Source organism: Arvicola amphibius, chromosome 1, assembly GCF_903992535.2.
Source record: "Arvicola amphibius chromosome 1, mArvAmp1.2, whole genome shotgun sequence".
Lineage (NCBI taxonomy): Eukaryota > Metazoa > Chordata > Mammalia > Rodentia > Cricetidae > Arvicola > Arvicola amphibius.
In genome coordinates, this window is record NC_052047.1 from 52,356,724 (window position 1) to 52,384,648 (window position 27,925).

General features: G+C 37.3%; 1 protein-coding gene across 4 annotated transcripts in view; it reads right to left on the reverse strand.

Moving 5' to 3' along the window:
* Slit2 (slit guidance ligand 2) overlaps window positions 1–27,925 on the reverse strand; it is a 346,008-nt gene that overhangs the window by 22,874 nt on the left and 295,209 nt on the right. For 3 of the 4 annotated variants that reach the window (XM_038332274.1, XM_038332272.1, XM_038332275.1), the window contains 3 exons: window positions 26,459–26,598; window positions 6,499–6,592; window positions 56–193 (listed from right to left, as the gene is read on the reverse strand). In XM_038332274.1, the coding sequence (XP_038188202.1) occupies window positions 56–193; window positions 6,499–6,592; window positions 26,459–26,598 (372 nt within the window). Of the gene's footprint in view, window positions 1–55; window positions 194–6,498; window positions 6,593–21,688; window positions 21,716–26,458; window positions 26,599–27,925 lie in introns of all 4 variants that reach the window. The other variant, XM_038332273.1, reaches the window with a different exon arrangement.

The window sequence follows — 27,925 nt, forward strand, 5'->3', positions numbered from 1 at the left end:
ATGTGCTAGAGTCCTAGAAATATCCCTAAATACAAACGTGCCGTCACGTTCTCACCTGTAGCCTTCAGGGCAGACGCACGTGTAACCATTCACCGCGTCCGTGCAGTGAGCTCCGTTTTTACACTTGTTATCTTTGCAGTCATCAACGTCAATGTCGCAGTGCTCACCAATGTACCCCGGAGTGCAGTCACACCTATTTCAGCAAGGAGATAAAGTTTCAAACTTTTGCCTTCGTCAAAACATCACAGAAAACAGTGGCATTTCATCTGGATAAAATGGCGCCACCTTAACATGAAAATGTAGTTAATAGATATCTACACAACAGTCCAGGCCACACTGTGAAGCTTGGGTTTCTTACTATCTGTCAGAGGAAAGGCCATGAATTCTTTGATGATGGGGCAATGTAAATCAAAACACAAAGAAGCTCATTGTACCAGGGTTTTTATTTCTTTTCTTTCTCTTTCTTGCCCCATATTGCCTGAAGTGCCCTTCATTTCTGTTCTTCTTAATTCCATTATCCATTTTGATAGTGAAAGTTTTATATGTTGACTTATAAAGGAGATTTATAAACTTGCTGCAATTGTCCTGCCTCTGACTCCTGAATTCTGCAGTTACAGTCAAATGGGACCATGACTGGCCCATTTACAAAGGATATGAACTATATTTTAAAAGCAATAACAGTTTTATTTTGTCACAGACTAGAAAACTAGAACATAACGTGGTTTAAGAAAATGAAACTAATGATATTGGACACCCTAATTTAAATTTATTAATTATGGAAAAATTGGGTTGGATCGATAGGTTGGGATACTGGATGAAATACAAAATTTCAGAGGTCAATTAAATTCAGAATTGAACCTAGAAATTTTGTATTTGATCCAATATATATTACTTCCAGGCTACAGTGTCCCCTCCCTCCTCTCTTCCCAGTCACTCCCCTCTACTCCCTCTGTTCCCATCCCAATACACTCCTTCTCTGTTTCTGTTTAGGTAAGGACAGGTCTCCTATGAGCATCAACAAAACATGTCATATGAAGCTATAGTAAGACTAAGCATATCCTCATGTATGAAGGCTGGACCAGATGACTCAGTATGGGGAGTAGGGTCCCAAAAGTTCTGGGGTCTATTCTATGTGTGTTTCATTAGGTTCTTCACTCAGATTGTGTAGAGGCAGAAAAGGTGTCAATTGTATTGATGATAAAAGACTGGAATAATGTAGATTATACCACTGAGCATCTCCTCAGTCCAGTACACATTTTAAGACTATGGGTTCAGTGAACCCATTCTAGCATTCTACAGCTCTGTGACAGTAGATGCCATTATGCACTCTGTACAGGTATAGTCACTGTGGGAGAAAAAGCTCAAGCCTATATCCACTGATAAGCACTTTAAGTGCTTCATGTGGGATCTAGAGAATTTGACCAGAGCCTGGACCCTGAGCTAGTGTACCTCACTAATGGATAACCAGCTGCTCAAGGGTTCCTTTCCAAACTGTTCTCAGGTGCTGATCATTGCAAATTCCAGCTCTGGCATTAAGAAGCCAGGACTTCATGATCCTCTAGGGAATCACATACACTGCAAATACAATGGTTTACAGACTACTGCAGCCCTCACTTTATCATGGTTACAGCTACCCATGGTGTAAATTAGTCACAGAGAGTTCAGATACAAACAACAATAAAACACTATGTTTTATTTTGTGCATCCTTTAGAGTAGCATTAGATCCTGTACTGTCTACTGTGTCCACTCCTGAAGATTTATCATCCACTTATATATGCTGGATATCTGCTACCTTCTTAATAGGAATGAAATAAAGTCTTTGTAATCACATCCACTTTTACCGTATTGAAATATGATGGGTTAAGGGGACCCTTAGGTAGTAATCACACTCAGTGTCACTCCGCCTGTTGTTCAAATGTTGTAGGCACTGCATCATCTCACATATCATAAGAATGATGAGCAGAGTTTAGTACAATACTTGAGAGCAAGGGAATACCGTTACATAATTTTACTATGGTATCTTGTTAAAAGTTTTGTTATTTATTACTATTCATCTCTTATTGTACCTACTTTGCCAGCTGTATTTTATCTTTAAAAGTATAGGAATAAATGATTCTATGTAGGGATTTGTAGTATCTAGGATCTCAGTCATTTTATGGATAAGGGTCATACTTCCATATGTGTTGTGAAGCTACAGGGACATTGGAACTTAAACAGGTCTGGTCATAGATGGGGATAATTCTTGTTATAGCCCTTTCCATCCTCCACTCTTTCCTCGTAAGATTTCCTCTTGTGATTTGTTCAGTTTAAATAATGGGTTTTCCATGAGTGTGTTTCCTTTGAGTTTAAAGCAGGATTCATTTCCATGTTATGTACACACACACACAAACACACACACACACACACACACACACACACACACACACACACGACAGAGAACCATGTTTTTCCCCCCACAGAATTTGAGCTTTGTAGTTATATACAATTCCTATTCCATTCTGGCTTGACTGTTAAGTGTGTAATTTTTTCATCTAACAAATCAACATTTATATTTTCTTGCTTAATGAAACTGTGTCTTTCTACATTCACCACAGGATGTTTTAATATATGTACATATTGGGCAATGATACCCATAATCAAAGTAATTAAATATCCATCACTTTACTGTGGTGGTTAGCACTGTCTGCTTGACAGGGGTCACGTGGGAGATAGGCCTCCGGTCATGCTTATGAGGATAATCCAGAGTACAGAGGTGAAACAAGAAGACCCAGTCCTGGTGAGTGGTGCCATTTCCTGCCTGGGATCCAGGACTTTACAGGTGGAGATCGTTGAACAGATGTCTATATTTACCTTTCGGTCTGCTTTCTCATTGCCGATGAGATCTGTCCAGCTGTGTACCGCTCCTGTCACCCTATCCACCTGGCCATGAAGGACTGTACATTGAGTTGGGAGCCAGGACAAAAGCCTTTGCCTCCATGCGGTTTTTGTCAGGCTGTTTTGTGACATCGACAGAAGAAACTAACACTCCCCCTCCCAAGTTCCCTTTGCCTTTTTATTTTACTTTAATCTTATCTCTTTGGAAATGTAGGATGCAGTTTACTCCAGTCACTATTCCTACAGTAGTTAGGTCTCAGAACTCACTCATCTCCTCCCTACAGAATCTTAATATTGGGAACAAACGTCCATCCATTTCCATTACACTGAAATCACGGCATCACCTCTACACTCTGATTCTATGAGCTTTACTGTTAAAATTCCAAATAGAAGTAACATCTCACATCATCCGTCTTCCTCTATCAGAATTATTTCACATGCTGTAAAACAGCATTTTTGTGAAACTAAGGCATGTAGTCTAAGTTTTCCTTTCTTATCTGTAGCATGGCATTATAATTCCTACTCTACAGGCATGTCAAATATTAAGTAAGCTGCTATGTAGAAAGTCATTAGCATATTGTTGAGATATCTTCATGTTCAAAAAGCAATTATCATATTTTAACATTGAGTCTTGATAATTTTAGAAAGGTCTTTATATGTATTCTATACAGTAAAGCAGTATTCTGTAAAAAAAATTCAGAATTTAAGTGAATAAAGATAATTTAAAAATATTCCTGATTGAATGTGGCATTACACAGAGCCATGGATATTGCCTAAAGATGCAAACTCAGGTGCTTGACTGGAGAGTGGATGCATTAAAACAAATGTGAGAACAGTTCTTCTTAGAGAGCCCTTCAGATGGCATGTGTGTCTTAGGAACAAAACGAGCTCACCGTGTAAGCATGCTTGCACCTAAACTGGTTGGCTTTAATACTACATTACCATAAAGTGAAGCAAGCAGCAAGTCTGACACTAAATGGACCCTAAGTGGTCATACGCATTTTCAAATAGATGGATGGGTCTTGGAAGGGAACTTCCATCAATGTTAATGTGGGCAGTGCCACTGAAGTGCTGAGCATTAAAAAAAGAAGACACACTTTGAAATGCTCTGAATTATTTATCTGAGAAAAGAAATCAAAGTAAAAGATAAGAGAACCATACATTTAACACAGTAGCTGTCTAGGAGATATTTTATACCTTCTTTTCCCCCCAAACATTATCTTTTAAGCCCTTTGGAACTAGCAGCTATATCATGACCGATTATTCTGTCTTTCTCTTGTTTTAAAGCAGGAAGAAACATTTAAATAAGAATTCTCTAAATATTCTATTACGAACAAAGTCCATCACATCTCTTCAATTCTACTATATGAGGAGGAGTGAGGGAGGATATATAGAATATAAACTATACTGTTTATAACTATAAATGCTAACTAAGAAAGACGTATTCTTCAAAATACTGCTTATGGCATATCACACTCTAAAAATATCTCAAAGCAATTCAGGAGATTTATGAAATGTATAATAAAGAAAGAAAAGTAAAACCCGCTTCGTTAGCTTAGTAATAAGAAAATGAAATTGAAGTAACATTACAACTTGTCCAAACAATTCTCAGTAAAGATTTTCTGTACTGGCTTCCCCTTGTTCAGTTTTCAAAACCATTTTCTTTCTGCAACAATACTTCCCACAGTGTGCAATTATTTATAAGATGGGAGTAATAGCACACACTCCGACTTAACCTGTTTTCAGCTCAACTACATACAGCTATAAAATGAGCTCGTGAATTACTGACCACTGAAAACAGTGGGCTTTCAAATCCGTCCTTCCAGACTCCAGCAAGACAAACTCTTGAGAGTATGCAACTTAATTGCTAGTAATAGAAAATGCTTAATTAAGACCCAGTCCTTTGCTTAACACAGGCTCTCCTCATTTAAAAGTGTTTCCATTAAGTCTCACTAATAACTTGTGTAGAACTACACAAAGTCCCATGGAATCTGTTTATCAGATGTGCTGTCCCAGGAAACCATCCTTGTTAAATCTCTGCAAAGTGGTGGGTCTTGATCCACATAAGTGATGTAGTTTGGACCTGCCAACCTTAACTGTGTGCAGATCAAAGCCAATGGGAATTAAAGCAATTTACCCCCAGAGTTTTGTAAAAGAAAATGCAATGTTGCATTTTGTATAAAATAAAAAAATAATTAACAAGACTTTTAGTTTTGGTCTAGAACTGTAAATTGAAACAATGAAAGATGGACTGAGATCTACAGCCTTTTCTTCTCGGTAGTGAATATAATCTGTATATGCCTAAACTATATATATTCTAAAAATTTTGATTTTAAATCAAACTGACTGATAATACTGTCAAAAGAAAATTCTAAAATTAGTTAATTCAGTTTAACCTTTGACAGTAGAAACTGCATAAACCCTGGCTGATGGAGTAGAAGCCACCTTTGCCACTTGTCTTATGCAAGCATGGCTTAACTCCTGAACATAACTGTGTCATCCCCCAAATCCAGTCTATCCTGATTCCAAACCAACCTCTGCACTAATAAACCAGAAAAGCTGTTAGTAGGAATATGGTTTCCACAAATCACATATCTGCAAAGTATCAAGGCTTAGTTCCACCAGTAAGCTAGCATGTGGTCTTTACACAGCTGCCTGACTTCTCTGGGCTAATATTTTCTTATGTTTAAAAAGAGAATTTATATTTTTGGTTGTGAGTCATCTCCTCAGTCTTACTGCAACTTGATATGCCATGGCTGGCTGATATACATGGGAGGCCTGCCCTTTTCTGAAGAGAAAGAAGGGGCATTGGGTGGGTGGCAGGGAATGTTGTTGGGCAGGACTGGGAGGCGAGAAGGGGGGGTGTAATCATGGTGGGTAAAATTAATTAATAATTAATTAATTAATTAAAAATACTTAAAAAATGAAGAATTTGGTCTGGATGATGTTTAAGTTACTGCCAACTCTAAAATTGCTGATAGCTCCTTAATATATTCTAAGGTTGCAGCAAAAGTATCATCTGATTTGGTACCACGCATATTTCAGAAATATTGCTGGGGGGGAAATGAATTTGATAAAATTTTCAGCTTACTTGAGAGAGCTCTCTATGAAGTGGGAATGGGAAGCCTTAGATCTCAAAAACAAGGTTAATAATTGCAGAACGAGAACAGACACAGGCTAGGAATGTCCGGAGTAACCTGGCCACAGTGTCACAGTGTTTTTCCCAGCCTAGATAGTCAGTTGACTGTTTTAGACCATAGACTTTTCAGGTACATCAGAATCAGTCTATTTTAAAATACGTTTACCCGGTGGATGTTAGAAACTTAACTAGACTGGCCTGTACATAAGTGTAATGAAACTGGTCTAATGGTTGTTTCACTTCATAAAGGGCTTCCTAGACATTGGGGGGAACCAAAAGTTTCCCTGTTTATTTTTTTCCCCAGTGTGCTAATAAAGGTCCGTGATGCACAGGAATATTTGCAGGCCTGGCACAAGCACCAGGGTATATGTAACCCATTTTGAATCTTCAGCAAACGTATGCAGCGAAGGATGGTGGAGGAGACAGGTTCCTCAATGAAACCCCCCATGAAACCCCCACCTCACCGTGAGCCCTTCAGACTCACTTGAATCCCTTTGGTGTCAGGATGCACTTGGAGTCATGCTGGCAGGGGTTCAGGTCCTGCGCACAGAAGTCCAGCTTTTCCTCACACAGTTCGCCTGCAATAGGGAAGCAGTGTTAGTTCTCCAAGGAAGGTGGGCAGGCTTCAAATCAGCAGGCTACATCACAGATCAAGGTTGAAAACAAAAGAAAAGAGTGGACCCCCACAAGATATGGGGGCAGATGATCACACAGCTAAGTTCAATACTGGCTCTGCAGCTGAATGGGCTCCAGGCTCTAGGCAACGCAGATAAAGCGTGTGAAACCCTTTAGATATTATTGAAATAAGGTAAGGGCATTTGAGGGCTTTTCATTCGTTATTCCTTAATTTTTACATTTAATCATACATTTTTTAATGTGTGATTTAATCATACATTGAAAATTAAATTACACACAAAACAAATGATCATTAAAAAACTATTCATAAATAACCCATTGAAAGTGATCAGGTTCTAAAACTAGAAACTTATTTACCCCATCCCTGTAGTCTTTCTCACCACCCTTCTGCTTAGTACCAGAAGTACACCCAATGTGACTACTATTTTGACAAGATAATAGAACAGTTGTGTACATTTGACCTTAACATAAACAGGGTATTTTTAAATGGAATAATTTGGTTTGTGCTTCTTTTAGTTTGGTTTATTCTGTAGTTTTATGTTTGAAAAGGTAATTTTCATATTATCTAAGGTCTTCTCAATTTAGAAAAAAACCATTTGGTGTCTCTCTTACATAGCACTAAAATATCAATGAAATAATATTAATCATTCTATGTGATATAAAGAAAAAGAAAGTTTAATTAAATATGAGAGAGCAAGACAGAGAGACAAAGAGAACTCTTTCTCCAGGACTATCAAAAAGGTTAAGAAGTGTAACTTTTATCAATGAATGAAGAGTGAGAATATAACTATGTGTGTTATACCTACTCTCTAATAATTTTATCACTGAATAAACTATGAGCTTAATCACGTAGATAGTAGGTACTCTATATTTGACAGTACGTTCGATAGTCTATGAAGAAACTTCATCCAATGATTTATGCAGTTACTATTTCAAATACAGTGACTTAAGTCTAATTTTCATCAAAAGGATTTTATTATCATGGCGTAGGACTCAAAAGGCAATATTCTGAAAGTTCTTTTATCAACTTCTATTTTAATTATAAATTAGCTTTTCAATTGTATTAGTTCAATAAATGAACAAATTACTTGACATACAGAAACAAGTTCTTACTTCCTCCAAAAATGTAATTTTGTTAGTGTATGACTTTAGGACATGCAAGGCAGCCTTCCTTTTGCAAACCTGTCCTGTGACACAGCATACTACTTGTTGACATACATGTGTGCCAATTAAATATGGGCCATTTATTTAGACACCAAAGAACATGTTTTATGATGCAAGTATATAAATGCACTCATCCATTGTTATCTCAGTCTAAGAATGGATAAGAAAATGTGGTACTTTACACAATGGAGTACTACACAGCAGAAAAAAATAACACCAGCTTGAATTTTGCAGGAAAAATGGATGGAGCTAGAAAACGTCATTTTGCATGAAATAACCCAGACCCAGAATGAAAAGAATCACCTGTACTCACTTATAAATGGTTTTTAAACATAAAGCAAAAAGAAAAACAGCCCACAAATCACAATCCCAGAGAACTTAGACAACATTGAGGACACTAAGAGAGACTTACATAGATCTAATCTACATGGGAAGTAGAAAAAGACAAGATCTCCTTCGGGGAGGGTTGAAGGGGAAGGGAGAGGCAGAGAGGGGCGCAGAGAAAATATATAACTCAATAAAAATCAATTAAAAACTTATTGTAAGTCTCATTCATGTTTTTACTCTGAGAATGTCTGAGTCTTTAAGCCTGTGACAGAAAAGTTTAAGCACACACACACACACACACACACACACACACACACACACACACACACATATATGATAAGGCACTTTTAAAACAGTTTATTTATTTTTGTAATTTCAAGCACTGCTACTTAAAGAGACTTTAATGGAATTGATTCATTATATTCAACAGTCAGGGATGTAAAAATCATCTTGGGTACAAGGTGTTTCTAACAGTCTAAATGAAAGAGCCTATAAAACATGATAATAGAGAGTGACCATTTGAGATAGATGAAATCATCAATTTTATGTACTTTTTAGTTTATTTCCAAATATACAGTTGCATTATAAGTAGTAAGGAAGAGCAAGCAAGGAGTTCCTTTTTTATTCACTTTAACACTGGCCCAGTCACTGCAACAGGGTAAACCATGGTTCATCAAGACTGTCGAGTTGTGACAGATGCTGGGGCTATTGACATAAAGCAAGCAGCTCTGCCTGAAGGCGGTTCCCAATGCACAAGCAGAAATGAATACAGAGATCGGAGAACACGTAGACTTCTTTCTTCTCTAAGTGAAAACACAAAACTTGACCTTCCATTCTTACTGAGGAATTTCTCCCTAGATTCCATATGTTAAGGAGTGAGGCAAAAGAAATGTCTCAGGAAATGCTGGTTGAACATATTGCTAAGTCCTTTGTGGATGGTTTTAGAGTGAGCAATCCAACTTAAGTAAGAAAAACAACTCTAATGTCCTGTATGTATTTCTTAGTTATGACTGAAGCTGTATATAAAAAAGAGTGTGTGTGTGTGTGTGTGTGTGTGTGTGTGTGGCCATTACATGCTATCCCCCCCTCAGTCTGATATTATTGGCTGATTACTTCAAAGACAAAGAGGCTCTTGTAATCACTAAGAATGTCTACAAAATCACCTGGTGCTTATAACTACCATTTAACTCATCTTTCAACTCACCATGTACTTAGACTCTTGTCACTGAATTCTACCCATAAATCTGTAAATTAATTTCCCAGACTTTAACTAATGTTTCTTTTCTCTTTTGCTTTGATAAGCTCTGCTTACATTTAAATTGTCAATTTCCTCATCCATGCTTGTGCCTGTAGCATGACTATGTGATAGGACTGTAGGTTTATGTTGTTATATATGTATTTAAATTTTTGGGCTTTACCTATTCCTTGACTGTAAGATCATACTAAGCAAAATCCTAATGTGTTTGCTTTTGCATCTTCCTAGGCTATGATGTATAAGGTGCTACATTCAGATACCATCTAATGAATAAGCAATAATCAAGGCGAGATTTCCAGCTTGTTTAGTCATATTCAAGTTAGGTCAGTTTTTCAATTTTTATTTGTTTTCTTAATTTTATAGGCTATAACTCAATCATCACTAATAATGTAGTTAGGCTCTTAAGTTTGTATATTACATTTTGCCAGACTGACTATTAAAGTAAATTCATTCATTGTGCTATTTATTTAATTTCCTAATTGTATTTAATTCTGCTACATTTGCAAAAAGAAGATATTTTAAAGTTCAAACATTGTTTTGCAGTGTGAGAGTTGGTAGTTGTGTTTGACATAGGAAACAAAATAAATCTCCTTGATGAAGGCTGCACTTTGCATGCGCATCTGATCATCAAAGGGAAACTGTACCAGAACAACTGCACTAGTGTTCCAGGAAGAATAGGAACAAGGAATCTAGCTGGAGTGAAACCAGAGACTCCGGGTTTATTATTGAAAAGTCATATAATGAGAAGGGTATCTCACTTAGTTTTTTAAGTATATGTATCCAGAGTTAGTTCTCAGTAGGGAAATAACAGAAGATAAGGAAGTTGAATATTGCTTATTATGGTCTCATGCATGAGGTAATTTCAATGACTGCTCCTTTGCTTGAGAGCATCAGTTTCAAGAAGACAAGAAAAACAAAGCAGACATATTCTGATTGTATTCTGTTTAGTTTGGCACTCAATCAGCATGTCTTTATGAGAAAATATGCCACTCCATTTGTTTGGTTTAGGCCACTGTACTTGAGGGATGATGGTTCAGTGGTTGTACCCATCAACCTCTCAAGAGACATGATAATCCCAGACACACTTTGACTTTGTGAATCTCAAGAAATCCTACTTGCTTTCTACTTTGAATTCCTAAAAGTCCCAAAGGTAAAGCAATAGCATGGGACATCATAGTTTCTTGGTATTTATTATTTCCCTTTTGATTACATGAACAAATTGATATTCCCCATATACTAGTTTTCATCATAGGAAGCAAAGGAATTAATAGACTGTCATAATATGTTTGTGTTGCTTTTACATATTGGAGAGGAAAGAGTTAACCGTGATGGCTGGTGCAATGACTGCCACTTTGTTGTGGGACAATGGTCTTGTACTTTGTAAAGATTTGTCGCTTGTAATCTAATAAAACACTGATTGGCCAGTAGCCAGGAAGGAAGTACAGGTGGGGTGACATGAACAGGAGAATTCTGGGAAGAGGAAAGACTCAGTCTGCAGTAGACATAGAGGAAGCCAGACAGAGAGGAAGCAACATGAGAATGCCTCACTGATAAAAGGCCAAGCCATGTGGCTAACATAGACAAGAATAATGGCTAATTTAAGATGTAAGAATTAGTTAATAAGAAACCTGAGCTAATAGGCCAACCAGTTTATAATTAATGTAGACCACTGTGTGTTTCTTTGGGATTGAATGGCTGTGGGACCAAGTAGGACAGAAAGCTCTGCAATAAATGATGTCCAACTGATAGCAGGCTTCTTCATGGTGGCAGGGACCTTGAAACTCCATAGAGTTGTGGCAATAAACATGGATCTAGTCAGTACCTCTGTCATAAGGCTAAACTCTCAGAAAGCTAAGGGATAGGGTAGATCTAGCCGTCAAAGCCACAGCTTTAATCCTAGCCACATCACTTGGTAAATTAAAGACTCGTGATCAGAAAAAGAGAGATATACAGTAAAGATATATTCCAATGGGAAAATACCTCTAAATGGTTTTCACTGTGTTAAAAATATATGTAGGTTTGGGAGAGTAAAGAAAAAGGATAAAATCCTTAAAATAAAAAAAAGAAAGAGAGTAGTTGGGTATGGTGGAACATACCTTTAATCCCAACCCTTGGGAGGCAGAGGCAGGTAAATCTCTGTGAATTCAAGGTATGGGGCATACACCTTTAATCCCAACACTTGGGAGGCAGAGGCTGGCAGATCTCTGTGAGTTCAAGGACAACCTGGTCTACAAAGTAAGTGCCAGGACGGCCAAAGGTACACAGAGAAGCCTAGTTTCAAAACATTTAAAACTAAAAAGAAAAAAATTAGAGTTTAAAATAAAGCCATGTAAAGATGGAAAATGCACAGAATGTCTGGATACTGTATGTTATTATGTTGTCTTTGAATTGTTTGATGACTGAGGAAGGAGCAAGAGCTGTTAAAAGACATTTGATAAATGCTGCTGGATTAATTGAACCTATGAATTTTGAAAATGTCTTGACTTCTAAATTTAAGTTAAAATATGTTATTCTGAAGAACAGGTTTTCCTTTATTTCCACAGGAACTGAGAGGCTGTGGATTTATCCTGGATTAAGAAAAATGAGGTTTGATCAAGGAAGACTCCCTGAGAAATCTCCAATCGGAGCAGATGGCCAAGATGTCTGAGTTCTACATCTAGAACAGTCTCAAGACTGTTGGCTGAGATGATGAAGCCTCACAGAATTTTCCAGTCAGGATTTGACCATAGTCTTAAATTTTCTTTAGGTTCCCATAAGATTATCAGCACCCCCAATCAGCAGGAAGTAGCCTAGAAAACTACACCCACATTCCCAAAAAATGGATTATGGATGTTTTTCTTTGTTTAGAGTGTTGGTTACAAGTTGTTATGAATAATGGCCAGAAAGAAAGCTAAACAAGGGAGATTAGATACAGAGTTCTTGTTTTGAAAAAAAGGGGGGGGGGGAGTGCTGTGGGACAATGACCTTATACTTTGTAAAGTTTTGTCACTTATATTTTAATAAAACACTGATTGGCCAGTATTCAGGAAAGAAGTATAGGTGGGGTAACAAGAATAGGAGAATTCTGGGAAGAGGAAAGACTTTCTGCAGTTGACACAAAGGAAACCAGACACAGAGGAAGCAAGATAAGAATGCCTCACTGACAAAAGGTACCAACCCATGTGGCTAACATAGACAAGAATAATGGGCTGATTTAAAAGACAAGAATTAGTTAATAAGAAGCCTGAGCTAATAGGTCACCCAGTTTATAATTAATTTATACCTCTGTATGTTTCTTTGGGACTGAATGACTGCAGGACCAGGCAGGACAGAAACCTCTGGCAACACCACTTAGAACAGGGACTAATGAATATACATTATATTATACATTATACATTATATAAAGTCATCTGACAGTTTACAAATAACATCTGTCCATGCCAGAACATTGCAAATATAACACACCATATATTACATGTTCTAAATATAGGTATTATTAATTTTTGTGACAAATTCATGCCTAGTTCTTAGATTGATCAACTTCTCTGAGTATGTTTGAGTGTTAATAATTTAGGTTAGAAATGAACACAGTCTATACCATACTGCATGAGCTACGAAGGAGCATGGGAAAAAATGGTACCCATGTACCCAAGAAAGTACAGTTCTACCAACTCCCACCCTTGAGAAACAGCTGTAAATCACTGGTTACTCAGCATCCATGAAAATATTCTCCTGCATATTTTGATGCAGTGGTAATGTGACCATTTATCCCGACTTGCTCACAACACTCCTCCTTTACACCTGTTGTTTCAGGATACTTACTGAGTGCTATTCCAGTATATCTTCGTTTGGATAAAAAATGTGATGGTCACTTACTAGATGGAACAGTATAAACTGGATCATCATAACTTATATTGCTTGACTTGGACTGAAGTATGACCCAGCAGAAAAAGATCCTGAAAAAAATCTATTCTCATTGTTGAAAATAATAATTTTTTTGGTTACTTCTTGACATAGTTTTCTGCAACTATATACAACATAAAAGAATTGTCTATTTGAAATAAATTAGTCTCATTATTCTGGGCCTCTGCTCTTCATTGATAAAAAAGGTTTTAGAATTGAAGATGTAAAGTTTAACTCTGTCTTGAAAATAGCCTTTTTATGAAAGAAAAATACATCTAAAGAGATGGATAATGCAGATAGGAAAGTAACAGAGAGCATAACACTCAGCAAGATGATATAATATTATTTTGTTATGTGAGAAAAAGAAATGTCAGCATGAGCCCAGAGCCCCTGCAGTACCAATAAAGCAAAGAGACAGAAGCCCCAATACACACTGAAGGCTTCTCTGGAAAACGGTACCTGGCGTGGGCATTAAATCCTGCTTTATTTCAGGTACATGTGCTTAACTGATATTACTGTTCCTTTTAAAAAACACAATGGAGCCAGGCGGTGGTGGCACATGCCTTTAATCCCAGCACTCGGGAGGCAGAGGCAGGCAGATCTCTGAGTTTGAGGCCAGCCTGGTCTACAAGAGCTAGTTCCAGGACAGGCTCTAGAAACTACAGGGAAACCCTGTCTCGAAAAACCAAAAAAACAAAACAAAACAAAAAAAAAACCCACAATGGGCCTCTTCTGTTTATCATCTTTCTTAATTCCCTTCTCATATCAAATCTTTTTATTCAAGTTTCTTACTACAATTTACTGGAGTAGTCCTTAATATTTTTGTGCCTGTTTTCACTGTATTAATTCTTAACAAATGTGAATTGTAACACAACCACATTTATTAAAGGAGGTTTAACTTAATTAAAGTAATATTTGCCTTAATGACCTTAATCTTTATGGAGTTTATAACATTACTATCAGGTCAGCAAGGATTTCTTACCAGATTTGCCCTTTGCACAGTAAGTTGGTCTATATAGCTGTTATTTGTATGTTTGTTTTCAAGGTTGAACATTGGTTCAGGATAACCGAGTGGTGTGCTCTTCCTTGGGGAAGACCATTTCACCCACACCCAGCATTCTTTTGGTTTCCTGCAGTATGCTGAGGTTGAGGTATTCTACGTTTTTCCTCATTTACTTTGGCATGCATATATTGCCCGTGTCTTTGGTTTTCTCATGTTTAGTCAGTCATGTTGGTGAGACTTAATGAGTTTAGCTTTTGTCACTAGTAGCAGACAGTCTCACGTCAAATTCCTTCATCCTTGACTCTTATAATCTTTCTACCCTCTCTCTTCTACAATGTTCCCTGAGCCTTAGGTATGGGTGTGTCTTGTAAATGTACACACTGGGATTGGATTCCACAATGTTGCATTAAGATTGGTTGTGGTTTCCTATAATTGTCTCCATCTGTTCAAAAGAGAAGTTTGCTTGATGAAGGGTAAGGACTATACACTTATCTGTGTCACTCCATATTTTTTAACATCAACCATGTATCAGACCCTATGAACATTTTTGGGGTATAGTAGTAAATACCATGAAAATCTCCTCCCATTTTGTGGGAGCTGTCCATGAGAAAGAGGAGAAAGAGAAACATTAATCCATAATAACACAACCACGTTGAACAATGCTTCTGACTTGAATGCTAAGCACGAAAATTTCCTGGTGCTCTCAAATTAGGATGCTGTGGGGAAGAACAGATTGGGTTTTCTGAATGAGAGATACATAGAGATGTCACACGAGTGATAGAGAGGATGTAGGAGCCTACTTGAAGAAAGGTAGAGAGTAAAGCTCTGAGAGGCCAGGAATGAGCTAGGAACAGCATGGTTCCAGTGGAGGCCATAGAGTCAGCAATGGCCACAGTGTTTTCAAATTTAGTCACCTTACAGAAGTAAAACAAGCAGAAGAAACATTTCCAAAGGTATGGGGAAGACAATGGACTGCTTTCTATCCAGAAAATAATGTGGTCATTTTTGTACCAGGATCAGTATTTCTTGAATTTTCCAACTCGAAGTCACTGTTTAAACTATTGATGTAATTTTTCACAAAATGGAACAACAGGAAAGGTACTTAATTAGTAAATGAGTGAGACCCTATCCAAATTTTCCAGTACTCTGAACTTTGAATTCCAGCTAGAAATGTCTACAACAAAAGGGAATGAAGAGACTATTACACCGTGTTGATGGATACTCAACTGAAGGTTTTTTACTGTGGTTAACTTCTGCAAATAAAAGTAGATCCAATTCTCCCTCTGCTTAAGGACATACGATCTGGGAATCCATTCTGAGGGCTGTGGATGCACAAATGCCTAAGAGCAGATGAGAATATGACAGTGCAGGCTATTCTGAAACCCGATCAAAGTAGGCTTTTTTTTTGACGGTATGGAGGAGTATCATTAATATTGATATGAGGGAGAGGGGACCCAGGGCAGCGATCTGAATAACTGAATCAGAATTTTAGTGTTGAACTTAATTGGTTATGACATTTTTAAATACAGTTGGAACAAGGGAGGAAGTCTGGTTGGATTCCTGACAGAATTCCCAGGACACACACTTCTACAAAGTAAAACACATCACTCTTCAAAAGTTTATGCTTTCAGTTTGGGGTAAGAAAAGCCTGGAGAGATGGTACTAATTTTTATCATATCTGCATTTGATCTTAAGTGAAGGTGTTGAAATAAGCAGCCCACCGGATACAGCACAAGGAATTTTATTCTTTAAAATAAGCTACGTGTGTTCAAGAGACTCCTTTCTGTACAGTTTTGAAAATATCCAGTCCCATCAATCATGTACTCAGCAGAACAAACACAATGTGAAAGGTTAGGGCTGGATTACTTGCTTCTTGTGGGAAAACAGTTTTTAAATGTTAAAAAAGGCATGGAAGGCACAGGTGATCTAAAGAGCAACAGTGTAAAACAGCTGGAGACTGTGTTCTGAGGCACACATGCCTTGACCATTATCTTAGGTCGGCCATCTGCTGCCTCTAAGAGAATTTTACAATTTCCTTTGCAGAACAATGATTATGACTGTAGAAAATCATGGAGATAAACCCAGGAACAGAGAGACTGTGCTTATTAGCTCACAAATGGTATATCTGAGAAAGGTAAAGATGATCAGACATCAGTGCTTCTATTTGCTGAATAATAAAACTAAAAACAATCTCATAGAAGCTGTAGGTGTCCAATTTGTTCTTGCTTGGGGAAAGTACAGTCAGCCTTGAGATCTCTGGGGTATTGTTCAAACAACCACTGCTTATACTCAACCCCTTTATGCAAAAGGTACTAGGATTTGATTAAACTTAGGCATAATCTTTATAGGTTTATTTTATTATTTTTAAATTGTTGGTGTGTGTGTGTGTGTGTGTGTGTGTGTGTGTGTGTGTGTGCGTGCACGCATGTGAGCATGTTTACTTCAGCTCATCTGTATGGTTAGTGGTGGATGTGCCCAGTAGTTCAGTGGGATGTAGATCAGTGGTAGAGCACTTGCCTACTAAGCATAAAGCCCTCTGGGTTTGGTCTTAAGCTGATGGAGAAGGGTCATCTGTCTATGTGTTACTTTCTTTGGTTAATAAAAAACTGCCTTGGCCCTTTACTAGGACAGAAAATTAGGTAGGCGGAGTAAACAGAACAGAATGCTGGGAGGAAGCAGGCAGTGAGGCAGTTGCCATGCCTCTCCTCTCTGAGTCAGACGGAGGTTAAGATCTCTCCTAGTAAGCCACCACCTCGTGGTGCTACACTGATTATTAGAAATGGGTTAGTCAAGATGTGAGAGTTAGCAAATAAGAGGATACAGATAACGGGCCAGGCAGTGTTTAAATAAATACAGTTTCCATGTAATTATTTTGGATAAAGCTAGCTGGGTGGCGGGACGCAGCCTGCTGTTCCAAAAAGAAAAAAAGGAAATAAAAAAAAACAGGAGAGAGGGTACTGGATACTTTATTTCTTGGAGCTTCAGCTGGAGCTCAGCTGGCTGATAGCCACATGATGTGAGTGAAGGAAACTGATCCCAGGTCTCTGCAAGGGCACCCAGTGCTTTTAATCACTGGGCCATATCTCTGGCTCCTTGTCTCATATACTTTTAAACCATTTCTGGATTATGCAATCTGCCTAACACAATATAAAGGTAAATGGTTGTTATGCTATAGGGGATGTGAACAAGAACAGAACATATCTGTATTTAGTTCAGAGATCATTTCCCTCATAAATTCCTGATTGGTGTTTTGTTGAATGTACAGATGAGCAATCTGTAGACAGGAAAGATGGACTACATTTATGTTTTATTCTTACTCACTGATCTAAGTCAGCTCTATGTTACATACTGTATTGAAATTTCAGGTTTAGGCACCAGAGCATTTTAGCAAAGTCAAATCAATGTCAAATGTCCTGTGTAAATATTTAGCATGCTTATTAGTGATGACAACAATGACAGACCTAACTTCTGTCAGTAAGTGAGGGTAGATGAGGATTCTCTTCAACAATCCACTGCTTTTTGGAGCATGCCATTCTGAAATTGTTTTCTCAATTAGAAATAACTAGTTGACCTTCAACATATGACTACGAACTATCAAGCTGGTCCTCATTTTCTAAGAACAATGAAGTTCAGTCATTAGTATATTAGGGGGAGTAGTGTAGAGGGCTGTGACATCTTGAAGATGCATGAGCTACAGGCAGCTGTTCTCTGTCTTAAATGCACACCGAATGTGGTTTGCTCATGATGGGGGTTGTGTTACAGGCAACCTTCAGGAGTTAAAGTGAATCACAATTCAACATAGAAAAGCTCAAGAGAATGTGCTACACAGGCAGGCTCCTCCATGCTTCATAGGATGAGAGACACATTTTTATCATGCAGATAAATTTATGTTTTCCAAATGAAAGCATCAATATCTGTTCAATCATGTTTGATTCCCACAGAGTGTAATCAGTGTTGACAGTGGCAAAGTCTATCTCTAGCAACATCCCTACGTTTAGTTGTGAATGTACCTGAGATATGAGAAGCGATGGCTTTGCAGCAGCAATGCCCATGACCTGATTTGAACCTGTAGCAGAGAACCACAGCTGGGATTGGCTGGTGAACATCAAAATTCTTGGTGGGTTTTGTATCACTCTCGATATTTAGCACAGTGTCCTACTTTAGATATTTTCTCAGCAAACATTTTATGCACTTTTAAATGGAAAGCCTTACTCCTCCAAATAAACAAATATGAAAAGAGTATGTTTTTTAATACTTCCCCCATAGATCTCTATGACTGAAGAATTGAGCCAATTTCAACAGCTACTAGCAGTCCAAAAAATATTAGACTCTCTTTTCAAAGTAAATAAATCCAAATTAGAAGGACTAAGATTGGTTAAGTTAAACTGTTGTTCCAGATTCACTGGGCACTGCCCGTGAACTAATGAGAGCAAACAGTTCCCCTAAAAATGTTTTCTGCGATTCAAATGCATTTAAGAGCTCTGAAAGGTTGGAAGATGAATAGAAACCACATGACCTTGCAAGACTGCCAAAGTTCTTTCTCAGTTAAAGTGGATAAAGGAGACTACATCACTAACTTTCTTAATTGGAAGACATCAGCTTTGTCCATAGAAATAGTGACCTTGAAGTGCAGACTGCATATTTTGATGCAGAAGAAACAACAGTAGTTCCCTCTTTTGAAGAGATCACAAATATTTGAAATGATGCACAAATCCTAAAAACACTGTCAAGAGCTCTTCAGCTTTCAAAATGTCCTTGTCCAACACATTTGGTAGGTATGTTCTTGTATAAATGCCAGTATGTCAAGGACTAAGATAAATGAACACTGAGCCCTAAATAGAGTGTTTGTATTTACAATGAACAGAAAAGTAAAAACTTAAAAATAAAGTAAATGTAATGAAAAAATAGGGAAAGATCTATTTTATGTGCACACCTCTCAGGTAGAGCTATCTATCAAATTCCCATTCTTCTATGTGAAAGGACATCAGACAGTCTAAATAATGCAAAACCTGTCAAAGCAGGCAGGTCCCCAACATTCCAGAAGTAGGAAAATTTCCCATCTCTATAATTTCCTACAGATGGTTTACTTGGTTTTTATTCTGAAACATCTACATGGAGGAGGACAGGAGTCATCATTCCTGTGTCACAGAAGAAAATAAGCAAACCAGAGAGGCCGTAGATTTTATAGATATTGGTTCCATAATAGGAAGTCTAAAGACTAAATCTTTCCAGTCCCCTATACCAACTATCAATTATCTTAGGGGCAAAGTGTAATTTTATTCTCAGAATTATTGTTAAGGCACTGATTAAGTCCTTTCTCTAAATGGCATCTAATAAAATGAATTGCCTTCATGCATTTGAGTTTTGGGAACATAATTAATTGTTTCAAAGGTTCACAAGGATGATTGTGTCTAGTAATCAGAGGAAACAGCAAGAAAAACTTGTTTTGCATAAATAATTAGCAATGTTGTGTGATGTGAAAAGTAGCTTCAAGTGGGATAGGTTCTAGCAAAAAGATGTCTTGCTTACAGTGGATGCTGTAAGTTCAGGTAGACACTATATGTACATGGTGTATATTCTCAAGTAAGTACACACTGTATCATAAAGTGTCATTTATTTATAAAGCTCTTTATCATTTTACTGTTTTTACTTATAAACATAAAAATTACTGCCATTAGAAGCAACCACAAAGGTTTTCCTTTAAAAGAAAATTAAATCTAGCCAGGCGGTGGTGGCACACGCCTTTAATCCCAGCACTCGGGAGGCAGAGGCAGGCGGATCTCTGAGTTCGAGGCCAGCCTGGTCTACAAGAGCTAGTTCCAGGACAGGCTCTAGAAACTACAGGGAAACCCTGTCTCGTAAAAAAACCAAAAAAAAAAAAAGAAAGAAAATTAAATCAACTACAAAATCTTTGCAATAACAGATTTGTATGAACATAAGTGGAAAATACAGTCAACACATGAAACCACATGGTGATTTAAAGCAATGGTGCACTGACAAACTTGTTTTTGAGAATGTGAATGCATTACTAATCGAGTACATATTTCTGAGACAGAATAGTTTATGGTGTGATTTGGAGATAGAGTTGGCCTTGGGCAGATCATCAATAGTTTTTGTACTTATAAAATGGAAAGATGATACTAAACCAAGGAAGTACTGGGTACATTAGCAGATGTGTAGCAGTCCATATTTTTAGTCTAGCAGATGAATCCGCTTTTTGTGTTTTCCAACTTTGCTCTGCACACAATATGACGAAGTGAGCAGAGACAGTAATCACCTGAATACGCCAACAGAAAAGGAAGTCCTCAACAACAAATGCGGAGATCATCTGTATTTCTGCATCGTTCTATAATCCTGCAAGTGCTTCCGCTCTACCAGGACACATTAATTCTAGCTTACACTGTTGTTTCCTGCACTTGAGACCTGGAGTCATTTAGAAACATGAACGACTAAGAAACAGTGCCATTAGTCTATGAAACACATGTTCATGAAGATTCTGAGACATGCTTTCAGCGTGGCTAGTGATCTACTAACTGTATGCCCCTTTCTTGGTTTTGGGTGTGTTTGGAAGCCCAGTAACTACACTGAGGTTAGTGACTATTCACCAAATCAAATGCCTTAAGAAAACTGCTTAGAACTCACTGAATTTAGCAATATCAACTTGACAGTTTCACCATATAAATCAATCGCTTGGGCTTTGTCATATTTATTTGGTAGGACGCTTCATATATAATACATTTTTTATGTATTCACATGTATAGGAAGCACATATTATCACTATGTTATTCACATGTATATTAACCTATATATAATATATACATTTTTTTTCGAGACAGGGTTTACATATTTTATTTTTACATTTACTTTTTTTGTAGTTCTGGGGTTGGAACCAGGGTCCTCTACATGCTAGGCAAACCCCTTATCATTGAGACACAACCCCATTCATATTATAGAAAATGTTCCAATCCACGTTTTCAGATATTTTTCACAGTACATAATAGTAAAGCCATGAAATTAAACTTATAAATCTTCACTACCTTCAATGTTTTACTAACTATAGTAAATACACTGCACTAAAGGATCTATTTTTTTCATTATATAAATAATATATTCTCATGATTATCTTTAAAAGTTAGGAAATAAAAAATAAGACTTAACTTTTAGATAATTTTTCCCACTCAAGGTGAGAAAACTAGAAATCAAGTGCATTTCAATGAACCATTTTTATAGTGTTTCATGCAGCTATACATATACCAAGGATATGTAGGAGTGATTGGACATAAAACACTTTCTGACTTGATCTCTTGTCAACATCTTTACCCAGAACATCCAGTAAAATCTAGTAGCTTTAAAAGACAGAGGAGAACTAAAGTGAAAACCATAAAAGACTTAAAAAGAGCAACTAACCTTTTTCCACCTCATTCAGATTAGCAGCTGGCAGCGACAAAGACAGAAGAGACAAAAGACATTTTACATTGCAATGCAACAGCAGCACACACAAAGCCACGCGCAGCATTAACAACAGAGAAGCGAGGGTGGGCGGGCAAACTGCAGCAAGGCGTAGACTTCTCACCTACACCTGGCCGAACACACAAACACGGAGAAGAATGGGACCAAAGTAAAAGCCACCACAGCGAGCTAGAGATTGGCATCTAAGCTGTGTGATTGACACCTGCAGCTTTACTGGAGTAGATGGGAGATAAACATTTGTGCAGGGACCCAGAGACAAAATGGGAAAGGTAAAGAGTTCATTATATTTTCCATGAGACAGACTCTGAGAAGAAACACGTCCAGTTACTATGGACACTGACATTGTGCTTAAGAATTCTATTTAATAGAAAATCTTGAAATATTATCTAGTAGTACATACTTCTATATGGCCCTGTGAGAGTAGGATTATTGAAGACACATATTCCTGACAAAACAGATCCAGAATTAAGACAACTGGAAAACATCCCCAGTCCAATATTTACTATTAAAAACTTTTTTTGGTCCCATACCATCTCCAGATCTAATTCCACCTAAGAAAAGTTTTCCAGGGTTTCAATACTGTAGTCATACCATATTCCCAATTATCAGTTTATATATTATGAGTTAATTCAACTTCAGGAATTCCTTGAAAACTTTCCCACAAGAAATGTGTTGTTTACTGAAAGTATACAGTAATAATTAAGGAAAAAAACTAATCAAATCAAGTCCCCAAATCTCCAAAGCTAAATTAAAAATACAGAATTATTTGTAAACAATTGAATATCTCCAAATCTTTTCCCCATATTGATTTTAATATAAATCACAGGGAACTAAACTTTAAAAAATTAAACTTTCCTCAATAACACTAGCAATGAGGTTTCTTCCAGCCAGGAGAGTAGAGAGGAGGCCTAGTGTATAGAGAATGATGCATGATCAGTAATGTAGGGAATAAAATGTAGATAACAGAAAAACACCATTGCCCCAGACATTTTATGTTCTCAATCTTTTCAGCAGAGGCGGGGAGAGAAGAATTCATAAAGTACATGCTGTGATGTTTGCTTACTCTGGTTTTATCTGTGCTTTTATACATGGATGAATGTTGGACCATCTTATTCAACTACTTGTAGCTCAGATTTACAGGCTACTTGTCATTTCCTGATTTGCTTGACAGATCCTTTTCAGGTCTCTGCCTTTTCTCCATGGACAAGTGGTTCGTTTTGACATAGATGTTAAATGCAAGCATTGTCACCATGATGATTTACAAGCTTTCATGGTGAAGCTTTATTTGCTGCTATCACATGGAATTCATGTTTTCATTGTATGCCTTTGAGATACAGGGTAAAAAAAAATCAAAGGCAAAAGCAACTTGCAGCTTAGATGATTTTTGAAAACAATGGCAGTATTATTATATTCTGTGAGTAAAGAAGAGTTTTTGTTCTCAGAACTCACATTCATTAACCAAATTCCATCCTAAATGTAAAACAATAAAAACATATTATGAGGAAATCCCTCTGTAATGCAATGGATTAAACAGTACATAAAATTCTAGATTCGGACATAAGCGTCACTATCATTGAAGGTCAACTATAGGCCACCAATCTCAAAATCTGAAGATGGTTGTTTGACATTTTATAAATGCTCTCATTTCAGATGTGTACAAAACTCTACTATTAAGAGATGAATTATGTGTACATCTCATTTAGATATCTTCTCAATTGCCAAGTTGTCAAACCCTTCATGACCCAGGGACTCAGGCCAATGTAATAAAGGTAGGATCTCTGCTCTATGTCCTGCACAGTCTCTAGTTCAATATTTGTCTTGATCTTTTGCCCAAATGAAGGCAAAGCATTATTTGTAATAACTGCAAGTGAAAGAAGTAATGCTGTCTAGGTTCCTTTTCAGAGTCAAATGCTTTTGAAAGATAAGACACTTTGGTGGTCATTCCTGGCTACTTTTATGAATGTCACATTTTGGGAAAGAATTGGTTGGGCTAAGCTTTGAATTATTGTATTATAGTGCAAAGACGAAATCTGACATCATTGGAGAAGGAAGACTGCATCATTGTCTCAGAGGAGGACACACAGAAATAAATTGTTAGGAAGGCATAGTGGTGTTTGGGAAATGGACCACAGCAGGTAATAGAAACACTCAAGAATTGCTGTGACTCATCAGAGTTAAAATTAGGAAACTGCACAGCAGTGCAGTGGGGCCTGCTCCAAACTAACTTGGATGTGTTTATACCTTATGCAAATCATCATAGAAAGGTATACAAGGACCTTCGCACACATGTTATCTCAAGCCTCAGTTACACCAGGAAGTAGATATAAATTCCTGGTTTCTGTGTTTAGAAGAACATATAGAGCTTTAATCATCTTACAAAATCTGATTCTCTGGTGGAATCAAACATAATGGGTTCACAGAAGCCAAAACCACATGGGTTTATAAGCCTTTCTATGAGCTGAAGAGTGATGGAGAGAGAAAGCAGTTTTATCCATGGTATGATTAATAATTAGAGTCTTGTTTAACAGTGAACTTCTTAAACACATATAAATAACCAATCCAATAGATCTTATATGCTAAGCCTATGTACAAGGGAGTTACCTCTATGGTCACAAGCTAAAGGAAGCTATCTGTCAAGTGATACAGTGGTAGACATGGTTGAGAAAACCTGTACAACACCAAAAGTCTGTCTGCCACACACTTGCTATACTTTGTTAATGCAAAACAGTAAAAAATGATCAAATTCTGACTCCTAGCATGATAGCTATATTTGTATGTATCTAATTATCTAATTTTTATCTCCATCTATATCTATCATCTATCTATCTATCTATCTATCTATCTATCTATCTATCTATCTATCTATCTATCTATGTAATATGAAGGGGCCAGGCCTGTTTGTTTGGGTTTCTGTCCTGCCCGGTACCTCACAACTGTTTAGCCCCAAAGAAAATCACACATAGGTCTCTAAAGTTATAAAGCTGATTGGCCCATTATCTCTAGCCTCTTACTGGCTAACTCTCACATCTTGATTAACCCATTTTTTTGATCTATTTTAGCCATGTGGCTTAATTCCTTTTTCAGTGAGGCAGATCACATCCTGCTGATTCGGTGATCTGGGCAGCAGTGGGAGGAATCAACTTCCACCTTCCCAGAGTTCTCCTGTTCTCATTACATCATTTCTACTTCCTGTCTGGTTTTCCCACCTATACTTTCTGCCTGGCCAATCAGCGTTTTATTTAAAACATGATTGAGAGATTATAGACAATTCTCCCACATCTATCTATCTGTCTGTCTGTCTGTCTGTCTGTCTATATATCTATCATCATCATCATCTGTCTATCTATCTATCATCTATGTATCTATCTATCATCTATCTATCTATCTATCTATCTATCTATCTATCTATCTATCTATCTATCTATCTATCATCTATCTGTCTGTCTGTCTATCTATCTATCATCTATCTATCGTCTATTTATCTATCATCTATCTGTCTGTCTATCTATCTATCCATCCATCTATCTATCTATTATCTATCTATCCATCCATCTATCTATCTATCTATCTATCTATCTATCCATCCATCTGTCTACATCCAGTGTTTGACTGGTGTGACAACATGGAAAGGTCAATATTACAAAGATCTAATAACATCTAGGTTTTTAAAACTGAGTCTCATTATTCTATTTTCCATTTTCCTATAATAAAAATTACTTTCCTGTCAAGAAAGACATTTAGAACAACACAATTTTTTTGTATTTTCTATAACAACAAATTTCACAGATTATTCCTACTGAACTCTGAGAAAGTTAATTGCATAGCTATGGTTGTTTGATGCTTAGAATTATTAATCTTAACTACCTAGATAATTATTTCACTATTTGAAATTAACAATGACTATTATATGAAAATAAATATGACCAATGAAAACATTAAGCAAAACAAAAATAGTAGCTCCTGAAACAGAGACAGAATCTACTTCTGTGTTCATCTTTAGAAATAACACTGGTACCATCCTCCTCCTCTATCACCTCTGGATGCTTTGTTAAAGGAAATACTGACTATGGCATTTCTTATGCACAGTCCCACAAATACAGAAAAGCTATTCTTTCAAAATAAACAAGGCAGAAATTTGGTGCCGACTTTATAGAAATCTGTTCTAAATTGAAAAGAAAGTTTAGCAATTTGAATAATCTGATCAGGTTTATCAACCAGAGACAAAAAAGTAATAGTCTCCTAAGACATTCAAAAAGCTCATCTTCCTGAAGCAGCACAAACTGAAGGGCAGAGCTTACTGCAGGTAAGCCTTCACTACTGAAGATATAGTATGGACATTGTTAATGTCAAATGCTGCGTCATGTTTTGGCTATGTAAAGAAATGCACAAACATATATATGGAAAAAATAGTACAAAGAACATAGTTTGAAAGAAAATGTCATTGAATTATGGGGTCCAACAGTTTCAGCATGACAGCATCCTCTTTTGTTCGTCTAGAGATCATGCCTTAAAGAAAGTGTGCATGGTTTGAACTGAGCTTGCTGCATCTTTAAATTGGTGGGATGAAATGCTCCTTACGTATTTCTGTTATTACAATAAAATTTCCCAGTTATTTAATAAAATGACTTTGTAAATAAATATAATAGTGTGATGATGCTTTCAAATTGTTTCACTGATTGATGACATAACATTTTCCATGCTTCATACCTGTGTACTCCGGTGGGCAAAGGCATGTGTAGTTGTTAACCCCGTCAACACATGTAGAATTATTTTCACAGTCATTATCTTCACAATCATCAACATTGACTTCACAGTTTTCTCCTTCAAAACCATCAGCACAAGCGCACCTAAACATCAGGGGGTAAAGCCAAGACATTTTTTTGGGTGCATTTTAAAACTTTGTGGTCAAAATGTTTTTAAAAAGCATAAATATACACAGGAGTTACAAAGCTTTTAACTACAAAAAATTGATTTTTAAAATGCCTTGAAATTATAAGGGACTAGCTAACAAAACAGAAACCATGTAAAAAGGAAAATTTATGGAGCCAAATGACGGCAAATGCATCCATCATCTTCAAAGTCAATAAATCACAATACATTTTCAAGGACAAAGGACAAGCAACATTTCCTACACAGTCCTAGATCCTGCTTGTTCTCAAGCTGGAAACAATTCATGCTCTTTGTTTATAAATAAAGAAGTACTGGCTCTGATACTTTAACTATTTTTTATTATTTGTGAATTTCATACATGGCTATAACATGCTTTGGTTGAGTCCGCCCACTTTTCTCTCCCATTTAGTTCATCCCTTATCACTCCATCGTGTTTCCTGCCCAATGTCATGTGTTTTCTCTTACACTGTAACCCACTGAATTCACTTGGTGCCAGCTATACGTGCATTGGTGCAGACACTTCTACTGAAACATGGGCAGCCTTTCAAGGGCTACAACCTTAAGGGAAACTGACTCCCACTAGAGCAGCAGCACTCAGTCGCCAATAGTGCCTCAGCTATGGGTGAACTTTGTTGGGAGCTGTGAACCCCCAGATCCCGAATTTCTGGTAAACAACTTGTAATGCTTGCAGCTGCTCTGAGCACGAGACCCTTAGGAGTTCCTGATGGCAGGGGAGTAGTTTCTGGTGCATTTGGCTGGGGCGTGGCTATCCCTATATAAGCTGCCCCTGGACACAATAAAGGGGGCATTCGTGGAGCATTCTGGCATCAAGGATAACCTGTGTCTCTGTCTGTGTGTTTCAATCTCCAGTCCCTTGCCTGGTTCATGAATTGTATGGCAGCGTATAGAGCGCAGACCGGCATGATGCACTCGCTGCATGACTTTATGAGCTTCTTCCCGTTCATTCTGGGATTTTTGTTTTTTCTCACAGATGTTGTGTTCAGAGGTTCAGAACACATACTGCTCTTCCAGACACCCCAAGCTTTTTTCCTAGCACCTTCATCAGGTCGTTATAGGTAATCACCTTTAACTCCGACTGTGAGTCGGCAACTGCACTCAGATGCGCGCGGCACACACACACACACACACACCCAAACACACACACACACACACAGATATACATATTCACATGATTAAAATTAAGTTTGAATCTGATTTTTAAAATTGTCTCATCTGCAATTCTTTGTGTAATGTCTCCTTGATGGTTTGCAATAATAAATAAAT